This window comes from Mya arenaria, chromosome 3 (genome assembly GCF_026914265.1).
Source record: "Mya arenaria isolate MELC-2E11 chromosome 3, ASM2691426v1".
Classification (NCBI taxonomy): Eukaryota; Metazoa; Mollusca; class Bivalvia; order Myida; family Myidae; genus Mya; species Mya arenaria.
Window position 1 is genome coordinate 22,380,706 of NC_069124.1, and position 16,292 is coordinate 22,396,997.

Here is a 16,292-nt window from a genome sequence, read left to right on the forward strand (position 1 = left end):
TAATGGAGCATTGCGTATAGAATTCGCGCCAATTATGTGCCATATATTGAGTCGATTTTGATGCCCATGGAAAACAATAAACAGCTTAAAATAATTTGAAAATGGGGCTTTCATTTGCAAAGTCTTCAATAGATTTATATACATAGAAGTCTACCCTTTATCCTTATGTAGGCATTAACGAATAATTTAAACATGAAATCCTTTCCACTATTTTAAGAATCATAAAATGATGTTCATCCAGTATTATTGCTCTTCATCAAAACAAAACTAAATGTGCACACTACTAGGTTCATACATAAAATTGACAATTATGGCTTAACAACATACAAAATCGAAATCAAAGTACATAAGAGTCTGATCACAAAAACTTAAAACTTATCGGGTTTATGAAGACCAAAATTTGACCTGTAGCACACAATTAAGCAATAGCAAAGTTTTGCAATATATGACAGAAATAACACAGTGCAAAAACGAGTCGGCAACAAAAACAGGAATCTATAAGAACACATTCCATTGAAATATTTGAACGAATAAATTGGTTAACAATTGAAAATCAATTTGATTGCCCTACAGACATTAGGCCTTCCATACTTTCGATAGAAACACTCGTTGATCTGGGGAAAAATTACCTTAATTGCATTAAGCGACCAAATGTATCCCTGGTAGGACGAGTGTTGCCTGTTAGCAAGCAAAGGCATAACCATCCGAGTGTGAGACTTGAGCCAAACTTAGATATCCTTTAGGCATCCCATACTTCCTAAAAAGCCACTGGTTCGACCTTTGAAAATAACTATAGCATTAAATTTAGAAGCCAACTGTACACCCCTAAAGACGATTGTTGCGTGTTATTAAGCATCGTCACTCCGAGTGTGAAACAAAAATGAATCTTGTTCTAATGTCATCGAGGCTTCCTTTACTTTCGATAAAAGCTTGATTTTGACCAGGGGAGAATTTACCTCATTTGCATTTACGGTCAAAGGTTTTAACAATGAAACGCATACTATTAAAATTGTATATGTTATGCATAATGTTATCGGGTGAATATCCGTAGTTCCTTGAAATGCAGCTATAAGTCATCGGCAATGTCATACAGAATAACAAAATGTCAGTTGACTATTCGACGTGCTTTAGATTGCAACTCTGTATTCATTGTCAATGTTATACATATTATAGTTATGTGAGTATCCACAGTGCTTTAGAATTCAAATTTGTGGTATTTGTCAATGCTATTAATACTATGGCAAGATGAATATCCACAGTGTTTCAGAATACAACTCTGGGTCCATTGGCAAAGACATACAGAATTGAAAAAACACCCCCAGAATGCACTCAACGGGAATTATGTTATACATAAATGTTTATTTAAATAGAAAATTGTCGTCAATGTAAAATATGATATATGTCGATGTCCAGCTTAGGCATGCAGCTTAATTCATTATATGGTCCATGACTTTACACACCTCAAGATATAGGACGATCGGATTAAAATGTGAAAGGAGAATCGGTGCGGTCCGAGACACCTGAATAATGCAGCAGACACGAATTTCAATGAAACAATGCGCAATATTAATTGTTTAAAAACGCTATTTAACATGAGTGTGGACATAAGGCTTATTTATAATATATTCTTGGGGCATTTTGTAAAATATTTTATCAGGAACACGGCGTTTCTTACCAAAGTGTACGGGATTATATAGCGGCAACCTGGCATATTAAAATAAGAGTGTACCCTCTGAAAGGGAACCAATCAGCTTTTTGGTGATGTATATTGTTAAAGTAAGAATCTATTAAGACAATCCAAACTGTTGCTTTGATTGACGGATTACGACGTACCTAGTTTTTAACGTAAGTTAACCAAAACGCTTCTTTTAAATAAATTTTATCATGGAAAATAGAGTTCTCGAGAATACGATGGCTATGATTTCACATCAAAGATGCCAAAGATGGCATAAGCAACTGCTCTGCAATTAGTTCCGTTTTCTTTCCTTAAACCAGTGTGTACATAAATTACTAATTTTATTGTTTCAACTTCATGTCGATTTGTTTGTGTATATCTGTATATATCAATACTGTTAGTTAAAAATATTGTTTAATGGTTTTTAATTTATACAGCAATCCGAACAATCGGTGTTAATATGTGTGAAATTAAAACATATACGAGTAGATTGTTAAACTAAAACATATAAGAGTAGATTGTTAAACTAAAACATATAAGAGTAGATTGTTAAATTCAAACATATAAGAGTAGATTGTTCAATTCAAACATATAAGAGTTGATTGTTAAATTCAAACATATAAGAGTAGATTGTTAAATTCAAACATATAAGAGTAGATTGTTAAATTCAAACAAAGAAGAGTAGATTGTTAAATTCAAACATATAAGAGTAGATTGTTAAATTCAAACATATAAGAGTAGATTGTTAAATTCAAACAAATAAGAGTAGATTGTTAAATTCAAACATATAAGAAAAGATTGTTAAATTCAAACATATAAGAGTAGATTGTTAAATTCAAATATATAAGAGTAAATTGTTAAATTTAAATATGTAAGAGTAGATTATTCAATTCATACAAATAAGAGTATATTGCTAAATTAAAAAATATAAGAGTAGATTGTTAAATTAAAACAAATAAGAGTAGATTGTGAAATAAAAACATATACGAGTAGATTGTTAAATTAAACATATAAGAGTAGATTGTTAAATGAAAACATATAAGAGTAGATTGTTAAATTAAAACATATAAGAGTAGATTGTTAAATTAAAACATATAAGAGTAAATTGTTAAATTAAAACATATAAGAGTAGATTGTTAAATTAAAACATATAAGAGTAGATTGTTAAATTCAACATATAAGAGTATATTGTGAAATTTAAACATATAAGAGTAAATTGTTAAATTAAAACATATAAGAGAAGATTATTTATTTTGTGTCAAAAGATATTTCATTCGTCAAAAACGTCATAAATCTGGATCAGAGTATTTTTTTCGATCGGACATTTGTAAGCACATCAAAATATTAGCATTAGCCATTGAAAAAGGTAACAACGAAACAATTATTACAACTTTTTTATAACTCGTTTACTACATCAAACTAGCTAAAATGTTCTTGGTAATTAGAAACATATCATGCAGTGTTTCATAGTTTAAGCAATTATATAAAAAAACTCCATGGAACTGAAGATATTGTTTTCTGTTCATAATATTGTTTGCAATTTTTTGACGGAGGTATTTCATTCTCTCCTTTCCATCCGCACAAACAAAGGTCCCTCGAGTTTATTAACACCAGTCGGTGATGGCAGCATTGGAACCTGAAAAGAAATAATAATAACATAAATTAGAATAGTATAACAGAACTGAAAATATAGTAAGACTATACAACAGTACATTGTCTAAATACATGTATTTATAAATATGTCATTTACACGTGATTCAATAAATGACATTTTTTACGTCATTTATTTAAATAAAAGTCACTACAAAGTTAATGCAGATTTATTAAATAATCATTACAAGTTTGTTGACAACGGCAATGAGGAAATTCAAAATCACAAAATCTCATCAGCAATTATACAGGAAATCGCCGCCTGACATTTTTAGAATCGATTCGGTGTGGAGACTTTTATGTATTAAAAGTAATTAAGAGTTCTTTAAATTAGCATGGTAACGAGTTGATAACATTGCATTATTCGCATAATCAGGCGCGTTACTCTTTAACATTTCATTTAACACACGCTATTTATTACACCGTAAGGTGGAAATTTTATTGCCAATGTGGTACGAAACACTTACATTATTCTGTCCAACCTTTGCCAATGAAAGTATACTGAACTTGCGATTCACGCTCGTTACCTATCAATAACACTTTTAAGGGTGCTTTAATTATCACTTACCTTTAAATCGTTCGTTCTGTGTACCCGGTACTTCTGTAAAATGCTAACTATTGTCATTTTCACCTCCAGTTGACCAAGTCGCATGGCAACACAATTTCGTGGTCCCAGACCAAATGGTATGAATGCATATTCGTTGATCTTGTGTTTGTTTTCCGGCGAAAATCTGTTAAAAAAACACATAAAAATATAAGGAACATTGATTGATATTATAACTATATACGACGAATCCAATGGCTTCTTACTTACAATACTTTAAGTATTTGTGTATCCATTGACTAGGTAGACAATTACGTGTTAATATGCAAAAGAAAATAAATTGACATAATTTGAGTACAGCCATAAGGCTAATTCACAGCGTATAGATCTATGACTGTAAACAACAGCACATTTGGACGCTTTTATTGATATTCTATTATATCACGCCTCCAACATATACGACGCAAAGCCATTGGTCCAGCACTGGTCGCGCGGTGACCAAATAGTTTTCCATATTGGGTCACCAAATTTATATTGTACCAAACTGGCGTCTATTTTCGGATTCCGGTGAATAAATGAAATATTTAAACAGGTTGTCGACGTGATATATACGTTTCGGTCTCACCCGATATGGTTTCCTTTGCCCCGTATATCGTATACCGGGTCACCTACTAGCCCCGTAACGCATAATACCTTTCTGGGTTAAAAGTGAATGGTTCATCCCAGTATTCCTCCATGAAGTGCAGAATTTTTGGGGGATAATTGCAATCCATTCCCTGTGGTATCTTCAAACCTTGGATTTCAATGTCTTCTGCCGCCTCCCGATTGATTCTGAGATTTATTAAAATATAATAGAAAATTCATTGAATAACTACATATAAAAAACAATTATGAAAAACTATAGAAATAAGCTCAGTAGCCAAAAGATTGAGCATAAACCCCGTTTAATGGCACATGGTCAACGCCAAAAAACATTCAACACAAAAATTAAAAATCACAAACAAGAAGCATGGAACAACAGCACAAAACTCCACAAACAACACAGTGTTTTAATACTAGTTGTGTTCATCAAGGATTGGAACGGACAGTAAAACGTAAATTTACCTTTTAATATTTCAATTGTGAGCAAATAGTAGTTAGATACTATCGGGAAGAATTTTGTGACATCTTAATAAAGATAATTATTTGAACTTTGTGGAAATATAAAGTATACTGACAGTCTTAGAAATAATGAATGATTGAAGACTATTTAATTCAAGTACCTTGGGTTTGCTGGATGCATTCTTAATACTTCACATAATACCATTTCCAGATATTGATGAGAAAATACATCTTCATATGTAGGTGTTCTCTGTAAGAAAAAGTACATTTTTTACGTAATCAATTTCAAACTTGGAGAAATCGTATTACATACAATGTTGAATACGTTCAGCCTCCTTAAAGGCATACTATATACCAAACCTTTTTCATGGCAAGCATCCGATGTACAACTAGGCTTGTGATTTTATCGTGCAATTAGCGGATCACCTTAAATTTGTTAAACTGGTGACCCTATGTAAGTTTGGTCTTATTTGGAAGGTTTTTGCTTTCTTATTACTAAAATGTAAAAATCGATAACCGAAAAAAATACTTTATGAATGAAATTACTGTAGTTGATGTTTTTGTTTTTGTTCTTCATTTCAACTGAAATGGGACATAGAATGTTATATTTTACAATCTATTAAGGCTAAAAAGATTGTCTAACGAAAAGGTTTTACATTTTCATTTTCGCACACACCCCTTCCATATTGTTCAAAAGTATTATGGAATCACCAGCATCGAAATTCCATAGCAGTGTAATTCCTTAATTTCTTTTATTCCAGTTTGTAATTGTTCCAATCAGGTTAATAGTTGAGAGACACAACAATAAAAGTTATGTTTGATTCATTGACAAAATATAACTGCCAATATTAGTGACTACATTTATGGTTCTTATGTTTTCAATACTAGGGATGTTGGCCTTTAAGGAGCTTTATCGTTTTGTATTCAGCAATCTTCAATTTGTATGAAGCATCACATATTGCAACAAGTTCATGTTTTTTTTGTTTTTTTCTCGAATTTGTTGGTCAACTTACAAACTTACTAAAATCGACTTAAACCCAGCAACTTGTTTTCTTACAGATCAATTTTGTAAGTTGGAGTTATCTAGGAGTCATATTTTTGTTATTTTGCAATTTGTGTGATCTAAACTGCCACTATAACACATGGTTCAGGAAATCAAAACAATCAATGTGATGTCATTTGTGACGTTTATACAGATTTAAGAAACGGCCCACAGATCAACACTTACTTTTCCAATGTCTTTGTCAATAGATTCAATCAGTTGTTCTTGTACGTCCTCATGCACAGCAAGCTCGTAAAACATCCAGTCAAGAACGGAAGTATTCGTGTCATAACTTCCCAGCATAAACATTATGCAGTTGGCAATGATTTCATCCTCCGACAAACCTTGACGTCAAAATATAATTTGACATTGAATCATACGCTGGTGTTAAGTTGATAATGTACACAGACATTTAAAATCATGACCAATAGACTTACAAAAGTATAATTGAACTAAAACATCAAAATTACTTTATTGTTTATAATTATCGTTCTATATGGACAATCTTATAATGATATATGTGTATCATTTTCCCCTGAAACATAAGAAATCTTTCCTGGGAAAAAACGCCCTTTTGATAAGTGATTAATAAACATCAGTTTTTAAATGTCCTCTTATTAATCATTATTGTCTATAAGAAACACGTACGTTTTGTTTTTCTTCTGTATAACATATTTTTGAAAACATAGAAATAAAATAAACTCATTTTAATCATGACGAAAACACAAACAAATATAGTTGAACTAGAAAATCAGAAAAAGCAACCATATTTAGGGGCTTAATGAATGTGTGATGAAATGTCACTAGAATCTTAAGATATTTACCTCTCTTAGATCTTGGAGGGTTTACTGGATAGTCCGTCTCAAAATTAGCGTTTACCATTAGCTGTAAGAAATCGTTGTGAGTCTGCAAAATAGACAATACAATGCCTTATGTCAAACCATTGAACCTCTGAAAATACGTGTTCAGGCCAATTTGTCAAGGCATTGAGCATTGAGCCCATGAAATGAAGTGTTCAAATCATTAGGTCAAGATATTGAACATTGAGCCTATGAAATGAAGTGTTTAAACCATAAAGGTCTAGACATTAAGCATTGAGCCTATGAAATGAAATATTTAAACCATTATGCTAAGACATTGAGCATTATCCTATGAAATAAAGTGTTTAAACCAGTATTTCAAGACATTGAGCCTATGACATGAAGTGTTTAAACCATTATGTCAAGAAATTGAGCATTCAGCCTATGAAATGAAGCGTTCCCACCATTATTTCCAGAACCCATTTTATCAAGACATTGAGCCTATGAAATGAAGTTTTCAAATCATTATGTCAAGACATTAAGCCTATGAAATGAAGTGTTTGAACCATAATGTCAAAACCTTGAGCCTATGAAATGAAGTGTTTGAACCATAATGTCAAGACATTGAGCCTCGAGCCCATGAAATGAAATTTTTAAACAATTATGTCAAGACATTGAGCCTATGAAATAAAGTGTTTAAACCATTATGTCAAGACTTTGAGCATTGAGCCTTTGAAATGAAGTGTTCAAACAGTTATGTCTAAACATTGTGCCTATGAAATGAAGTGTTCAAACCATTAGGTCAAACATTGAGCCTATAAAATGAATATTCAAACCATTGTGTCAAGACATTGACCCTATGCAATGAAGTGTTAAAACCATTTTGTTAAGATATTGACCCTATGAAATGAAGTGTTAAAACCATTTTGTTAAGATATTGACCCTATGAAATGAAGTGTTTAAACCATTTTGTTAAGATATTGACCCTATGAAATGAAGTGTTTAAACTATAAGGTCAAGAAATTAAATTCAATTGAATTCGATTAAAAAGATATGCATATTAAGACCTCATTAGTTCGACGTCTTTCTGTAATAAACGTCTGCATAGTTGAGACGAAAAAGTCCATGTCTTCTTTTGGAACAAATCGAGTTGTGAAAAGCCTGGGAAAAGTTTCGGCAATGTCAGGAATTAACACTGAAAATAAATATATCAATTACTTTACCTAATAATCGCATGTTAGAAAACATAATCCCTAAACAGATCATGGCGTGCTATGTGCTATCTGCAGTATGTGCGTTGTTTTGACCTTTGATTATAAAACACATGAATTAGTATTGATATTTCACAAAATCATATCATACTTACATGCTATAAGAGCCCAAATACTTTTTGCGCCCTTAAGTTCGAAGAATTCCTGAGCGTGTTTAAGGAAAGGATGGTTTGGATCTGTCTGTGGATGCACTTGGAATCCAAACCCTGTCTGGCAAATCATATCCATCGTGTAAGCGCGAAGTACTCTTAAATGGAATGAAATTAATAAAACAATTGAAATAACAGGAACAGTAATTAAAATGTTCACAAAGACTCGGGTTAAACGAACGCTTAAACAATGGCCCACAATGACACATAAGACAAATATCAACATAAAGTCATTGATAAGTGTTTGGGTAACATCCGTGGCATCGTCAGTGAAAACAAAATAAGAACTCAACGGTGGATTATTCCGGTTTACGAACACATACCTTACACTTGCCTCAATATTTACCACAATGTCTGGCAAAATAATTTTAATCAGAACTATTTTAGTGAATAGTCTCTCCGATGGAAGCATCTTACTGAAAAGGGTGAGAGTGTATAGCTATTAATTTTACACCCTTTTTGGAAAGATGTTTTGGCATACACACATGAGTTTGGTATGATATGACCTGAAACAAAAATAAGTATAATATTGAATAAGATGTTTTGAATGGTTCACGCGCTACTTAATAATGTTTTAAGGTTCACATTAAGAGTCTAGTCACCAAATTATACAAGTGCAAGAAAAAAAGAGAAAATTGTCTAAACCTTACATGAAATTGATATCTTTGTTTACAACGCATTGGATCTTACTTACTGATGTATCACATGGCTTAGGAAACATGGATCTTTCGCACTTTTTGCTCATTTTTCATATTCGAAATTTATTAGGGTTGTCTATCACGTAAATCCAGTAAGTTTAAAAATAGCGTCGGTAGATTTATCGGTACCCATCACGTGACTTCCACATGCTAAATATACACACTTTCTGGCTTCCCGGAAGAACAGACATTTTCGAAAACAGCTGCGAACAAGGTTTACACAGATCCGTCATCAACATAGAGTTATGAAATTGATCAATGCAAAATTTTGAAAGCGGTTAATTATGTTGAAAATGAGAGTTAATTGCTCGAACGCCTATTGACAATTTAGTGTTTGGAACGATCATATGACTTGCAAGCTGTCGGATGGACCTTTTTTAAAACTAGGAAACCATTATGTGCTCTTTTTAAACGGATAAATTTAGCTGAGACAGTAACATTATTGTTGCATTAATTCTTTAAATCATGTCAAATGATTTAAAATCGGCCATTCTAGCATTAACAATTCTAGGCTTGTTTTGAGGCAATACTGTATTTGCCGAATTGGGGACAATTTGGTGTCTAGTTCAATTAAATCAGACATCATTTTTAGTGAACGCAATCCATGTCTTACTTATCTAAGTCAAATCCGTTGGGTTCGTCTTCACACTTATGATTCAGGATTTCATGCAAGGTTTCCAGACAATTTTGGATAAAGGGACACATCTGAATGTAAAAAATCAAAATAGGATTAAGAATACATAGTGCTGCAATTTACACTAAAAGATGTTCTATTATAGAACAGATTAAAAACTAAACTGTATCAAATGCAAATATTTCACCATCGAAATACAGAACTTATCTTACATACATTTTTCATCTTGCTGACAGAAAATGATGGACTCAGTGTATGTCTTAGATTCCTCCAGGTTTCCCCACGAGCAAATGTTAACATCCGTTGCCATATCGGCGGCACTCTTTTTGTTTGCTGCATAAATATGTATAGAGAGATAGTATTACATTCAAGTTTGATGAGGCTTATAGTTTATATTCAACTGTATTGATGAGTAATTGGAAAAGTTTAAGGTTTGGTGCTCATCATCCGGTTTTACTCATTGACCAGTCCACTTATTGATTACGGCGCGACCATGTTAATGTAGTTTGTGATTTTGTCTTATGGCGTTTTTGTATTCCATTGAGTGCTTGTTATTGTATTAGTAGATATAGATATGGTATGCTCAAAATTTGTTGATCTATAATTGTTCAGTTAGGTTCAATGGCAATATCTTTGCAGGCATTCAAAACCGAGCCTATGTATTTTTGTGTTCCGTTATTTTGGAATTGATTAGAACTTATTCACATGGTTTAGATACACGGCAAATTGTTTCAAATGAATACACAAATCTGTTCTTTAAATGTATGTGTATTATGTTTAGAAAATGGGAAAGTTTATTCAATATTTACCTATCAAATATGGTTTTATATTTACTTATTTCTTCTGATTCCGAGGATGCGATTAAAATTGTTGAATATGATTGCAACTTACCGCTCTGTTTGTAAAGTTCTCGAAGTCCTTCACGGTGATGTGCTTTATAATTTCAGGATCGCATATGATAAGAGATGGGTTATTTCCAGTATAGAGTCTTAAATAAAAACGACAAAAAAGTAATTATAATAAGTAAGTACAACAAAATCTGCAGATATGTAATTTGAACACAGAAGTTTTATTTGATGTATTAAATAAATCAGGTTTTAAGTAGTCTTGAGTAATCTTAGTTTGAATTAAGAAAGATTTAATCATACCCAAACACTTTTCCATGTTTCTTTGCAAGTTCGATATCCACATAATGAAAAACGCCCTGAAATAAGCGATATCCAAAAGATAAATTGAATGTTATACATATTGCAATTCAAATGAATATGCTACATACACGTCAGCCATCAATCAATTTATAAACCCTTAAATAAATTGATATGCTATTTATAATCTTGAAGTATACCGGCTATTTAGGTCAACCCAGTGGCGGATCCAGGTTTCTCAGTTGGGGGGGGGGGCGTAACTTCTGAAATTGACTGCTGTTGGCCGCTAAGGCCCCCATGTGTTTTCATGGTAATTCAGGGGGTCGGAGGCCTTCGCGACGGCCTCAAGCTCTTAAACTATTGCATGTGTTTACTATGGAACGCCGGGGCTCAATGCTTCTTGCGAAATGCGTTATGCTATATATAGAACAATAGTTTCATTTTCGACCAATCGAATGGCCGGGTACGGAATTACGGAAGCTCGTGCTATGTGAAATCTAAATATAGTAACACCTCCTGAATAACGGATTTCCTTCGCATCTCGCATTTCGCATGAAGCATTTTAAAAGCATTTAGCATCTCGCATTTTGCACAAAAATCATTTCCCAAAAAGCATTTCGCATATGGCATAACACAATCAAATTGAATCGGACGAAATATTTTGCACGTTCCGAACCGCTCCCGGCAGTGAAGGGGATGTAAGACATAGGCTACTGATACTGCTGCAGAAATATTATTATACGGTGGAAGAAACGATACTCTTTCTAACCTAACGCGTTTACAGCAATATACAGAGTTGCACATCTTGCTATTCGCAATCTAACTGACTTTCTGGCATATTTTCTCTAGGACACCTCTTTACTTTACCGTTTCTGAATATTATATTGTATTGGTGTGTTTATATATGTTATTCTAATGAATAGACACAACAAACGTATTATTTTTCACCTCTTTTACATGCAGATAAAAGTATTTTTCAAATTAATGTGTTCCTTTTTTCACTTCATACAAAATGATTCTGCTCAATTTATGCTAACAACGGTAAAAAATATTGAATCGAAGCTTTTCGCATTTCGCATTTCGCAAAAAGAATTTCGCATTAAGCAATTCGCTAAAAGCATTTCGCATAAAGCATTAAGTGTTTTGCAAAAAACATTAAGCATTATGCAAAAAGCATGAAGTATTTCGCATTTCGCAAGAAGCATTTTGCCCCGGCGTTCCATAGTTTACACTGTTTTTACAAAGCTTGAACTGCGAGAGACACTTTGTAACGTAGTAACGCCGTTAAGCTGATCGTCACCTCCCTATAGATCAAGTTTTTTTCCCCGCATAAATTGAAAGACCTTGGTAAAATTGAAAAAGTAATTCATACAGTTATTGGGCAAACTTTAATGTTTGTTCAGTGACACCGAGTGAAAGTGTCTGCTTCAAGCAAGTAGTGAAGACAAATAAAACAAGAGGCACATCAGTGCCTGTGCTCCACTGGCCAAAAGGTTCAAGCAAAGACCACCTAACGAACATTTTCGTCAAGTTTCATAGAAATACAATCATCAATTTTTGAGGAGAAGTTATTTAAAAAAAAATACTTTAATAGCTCTGGCTGCCATGTTGTGCAGTTGACCGAAATGATTTGGGCAATTTGAGTAAAGGAGCACCAAACAAACATTTCTGTCAAGTTTTATCGAAAAAAGGTCATCGGTTTCGACGACAAGTCGTATAAAGTTTTTTTTTATTTTTTAGCTCTGGCAGTCATGGTGTGCAGTGGACTGGAACCAATTAACAAATTTTGGTTAATGACCACCCAAGGAACATTTCTGTCAAGTTTCATCAAAATCTGATCATCGGTTAACATTTAATCTGAATAGATTATGAAGCAAATATCTAACCTGAACAAGAACTGACGAGATTGAATCGACTTGGTGTTTCACTTACACTTTTCGGCCATTTAAGTTACTAAAAATAGCTGTTTCATAAACTTTCAGAATGTCACTTAAACGAAAATTAATGTTCAGTCTATATATACTTTCCTATGTATAAATGTAAGGTTTTTAAATTGATCTTTTTGTGAGAACTTTATGCTTATATGTTTACTCATAAATTATTATTGTTTAAAAATTATTTAAAGATGCTATACGTGAAAAATTAAGACATTATTTTTTTCTATTAAAGGGAGGTAATTCAGTAGTAAAATGTAATCAAAGCTATTAAAGCATGGCATTTCTTTTCTAACCATGTTGATATTATTACAGTCTATTCAAGCAAGATGCCTTTTGTTTTTACATAGTACCCATAGGTTCTGAAAAACAAGGAGCACTATTCCCAACAGAAGGATGTCACTCCCTATCACTGCATAGGATCATAATAAAGAAATGTTTACTCAAACTGCAAGCTGCTCAATTGAAATAGGTATTTACCTCAAGCATACAGTTTTATAATGTGGCAAAATAGTCGGACTACTAGATTGTCATTCGGACTAGTAAAATATGCCATTATGCTAGTCCAACTGGCTAGTAGGTTAAAATGTTTTTCGTGAAGACTGCGGACGAGAAGTCCTTAAAGGTTTTTCTATTTTTAACTCTCGCAGCCATGTTGTGCAGCGGACCGGAACCATTTGGGCAATTTTGGTTAAAGGGCATCCCGATGAACATTTATGTAAAGTTTCATCAAAGTCTGATAATCGGTTTCTGAGAAGATGTAGTTTAACGTTTTTTTCTATTCTTAGCTCTGGTGCCCATGTTGTGCAGCAGACCAGAACTGTTTGGGCTATTTTGGTTAAGGACTACTCAAGTAACATTTCTGTCAAGTTTCATTGCAATACGATCATCGGTTTCTGAGGAGAAGTCGTTTAAAGGTTTTTCTATTTTTACCTCTGGGGGCCATCTTGTGCAGTGGACCGAAACCATTGAAGCAAATTTGATAAAGGACCATCCAAGGAACATTTCTGTTAAGTTTCATCAAAATCTGATCATCGGTTTCTGAGAAGATGTTCTTTAAAGGTTTTTCTATTTTTTTGCCCTGGCAGCCATGTTGTGCAGCGGACCGGAACCATTTGAGCAATTTTGGTTAAGGACCACCCAAGGAACAATTCTGTCAAGTTTCATCAAAATCTGCCTATCCGTTTCAGAGGAGATGTCGTTTAAAGATTTTGCTAATTTTAGCTGTGGCGGCCATATTGTGCAATGGACCAGAACTATTTGAGCAATTTTAATAAAGGACCACCCAAGGAACATTACTGTCAAGTTTCATCAAAATCTGCCGAACCGTTTCAGAGGAGGTGTCGTTTAAAGATTTTGCTATTTTTAGCTCTGGCGGCCATATTGTGCAATGGACCGGAACCATTTGAGCAATTTTGGTAAAGGACCACCAAAGGAACATTCCTGTGAAGTTTTGTCAAAATCCGCTTATCAGTTTCAGAGGAGATGTCGTTTAAAGTAAAGGTTTACGCACGCACGCACGCACGCACGCACTCACGACGGACAATCTGTGACGACATAAGCTCCATGGCCTTCGGCCAGTGGAGCTAAACATTGTTTGCACAGAACGTAGTCTGCTGGGTGCTATTCTGTACATTGTATTTAGTCATTATGACGAATGATCCGAAAAGTGAAACAGACGAGCAAACGTCTGTTTCACTGACTTCTCAGGGTTAATACATTCAACACAATGTCGAATAAAACCAGAACATATTTTATTAAAATAACTGTTGTGTCTGATATTCCCCGCATGTATTTCAGCCGTCCGATATTCACTACAAAACTACGCATGTGTCCGATTGAACGGCGTTTTACTTCCTGCGTATAGCCGTAAAAAAGGAGGATAGCCAAACGCTAACACATTCTACTGAATACGTCATAATAGATAATTTAATCCATAAGAGCGTTCAACAACGTCTCGGACCAATTATGTTTCGTAAGAGTCCAATGTGGCCAAATAGATGTTCGATACAACCACGGTAAATCGAGATCTTTTTTTATTGTGTGGAGCAAATCATAACCTTAAAAGCTATCTAAAATGATGGAACGATATTAATAATTTATACATATACTTAGAAAATTTTAGGGGGGCGCGGGCCGGGTCCGACCCCCCCCCCCCCTGGATCCGCCTATGCAACCAATACGAATACCTAGTTTTGACGTATCTTTATATAAATTAGGAAAAACAGTAGGGGGTTTAATACCTTTTTGATGATATCTGGAATATCACCGATCAAAAATGCAGGTGGTTTAAAAGGTATTCCCAACCTTTTAAAATAGCTCTGTTTATACCTGGTGTATCTGAAATATTATAACGAACTGAATTACTTTTTGTTGATTCCATATCGAAATACAAGCTGCATCACAAATTAAACGTGTCTAATGAATACAAATAGTGCAAGCATAGTCCTGGGGCAGACCAAGGATTTATGTTAAAGAGGGATTGGCGCACTTTAGTGGTGCACGTCCCAGGTTGCTACGTTCGAGCCACCCCTTCTTTCACAGGAATCCATTAAAATAGGCTATGATAAGCAAGGTTGTTTTTTTCTCCCTTAATAACAAAATTGGACGTTTCCAGAGGAAAATGTTTTTAATATGTTATCTGTTTACGTTTTATCATAGCAACATATACCGTTCACTTGGATAATTTTAGGGTGTTGGATGCGCTGGAGCATCCCCACTCCCAGCCCTGGATCCGCTTATGTATATGTACATAATTCTAATAAGATAATTAATCACTTACGTGCAGATAATACCAACGAGACACACTATCACTAGTATCCAGTCTGGAATGTTTACTAAATCAAGAATGTACATGGCTAATGCATGTATTCGATATTATATAGTTCTTACTAAAATTGTATATCTTCTGTACTTCCTATTTGGCTGTACCACTCTTCACAAAGTTGTTTAATCTGTAAATGTAGCGACCTACATATGTGTTTATGCCTTTTTATCCATCGGAGCGAGACTGAGACTGCATAGGGTTAAGCGAGCTTTATCTATCTATATATGGTAAACTTAAACACCATGCAAATAACGTATATGGGTCATCGCTATTTAAAGACAGTAAAATCGAATATTCGTATTTTGTTTTCAATGTATTCTGATGACAATTGCTAATTTTTAGTGTTATTGAAGACGCACTTAGTTAAATTCAGTAGAATGATGTCCTTGTAAAATGAGGTTTAAATTTACCTTAGTTTACAGCTTAATTAACTTCTTCGTATGAATAATAATTGCATGGTCTGTACACTAGCTATATTTATGTTCGGTATATCATCGGGACCTTCCGTAATTGTTTTGTGAACCTGGGGTGGTATTCAATATTCAACTTAAGTTAATACATCATCATGATACATCAGATCCCAATTAAGACTAGTATCAATACAATAAAATTTGCAGGCCAGTTTCGTAAAGTCCCTAATAGCTTATGTGGTTTATACATTATTTTTTTAAAACGATATTAAGGATTAATTGAGTATGCACACGTGATGGTTAAGATCAATTTGAAAATATTGATTGTCAATTATATATTTACACGTTAAAGTCACGGAAACCGAAACTTATCAAGTCACTTAGTTTGTTATGTTCTTCAGATAAAAAAAGG

General features: G+C 33.7%; 1 protein-coding gene across 3 annotated transcripts; it reads right to left on the reverse strand.

The window, feature by feature from the left end:
- Positions 1 to 227: 227 nt before the first annotated feature.
- On the reverse strand, positions 228 to 15,628 carry LOC128229119 (cytochrome P450 3A13-like). Of its 3 annotated transcripts, XM_052940807.1 has the most exons (15): positions 15,426 to 15,628; positions 14,887 to 14,983; positions 10,713 to 10,768; positions 10,456 to 10,552; positions 9,781 to 9,897; positions 9,544 to 9,635; positions 8,556 to 8,648; positions 8,179 to 8,330; positions 7,880 to 8,007; positions 6,837 to 6,918; positions 6,199 to 6,356; positions 5,132 to 5,220; positions 4,563 to 4,700; positions 3,894 to 4,056; positions 228 to 3,311 (listed from the first exon to the last, which is right to left on the reverse strand). In XM_052940807.1, the coding sequence occupies exons 1-15, from the start codon at positions 15,497 to 15,499 to the stop codon at positions 3,234 to 3,236; spliced, it is 1,614 nt and encodes a 537-aa protein (XP_052796767.1). In that variant the 5' UTR covers positions 15,500 to 15,628; the 3' UTR covers positions 228 to 3,233. The 3 variants fall into 3 exon arrangements, with proteins under 3 accessions (XP_052796767.1, XP_052796768.1, XP_052796766.1); XM_052940808.1 differs by lacking the exon at positions 8,556 to 8,648; XM_052940806.1 differs by having other exon boundaries at positions 8,179 to 8,648.
- Between the last annotated feature and the right edge of the window lie 664 nt (positions 15,629 to 16,292).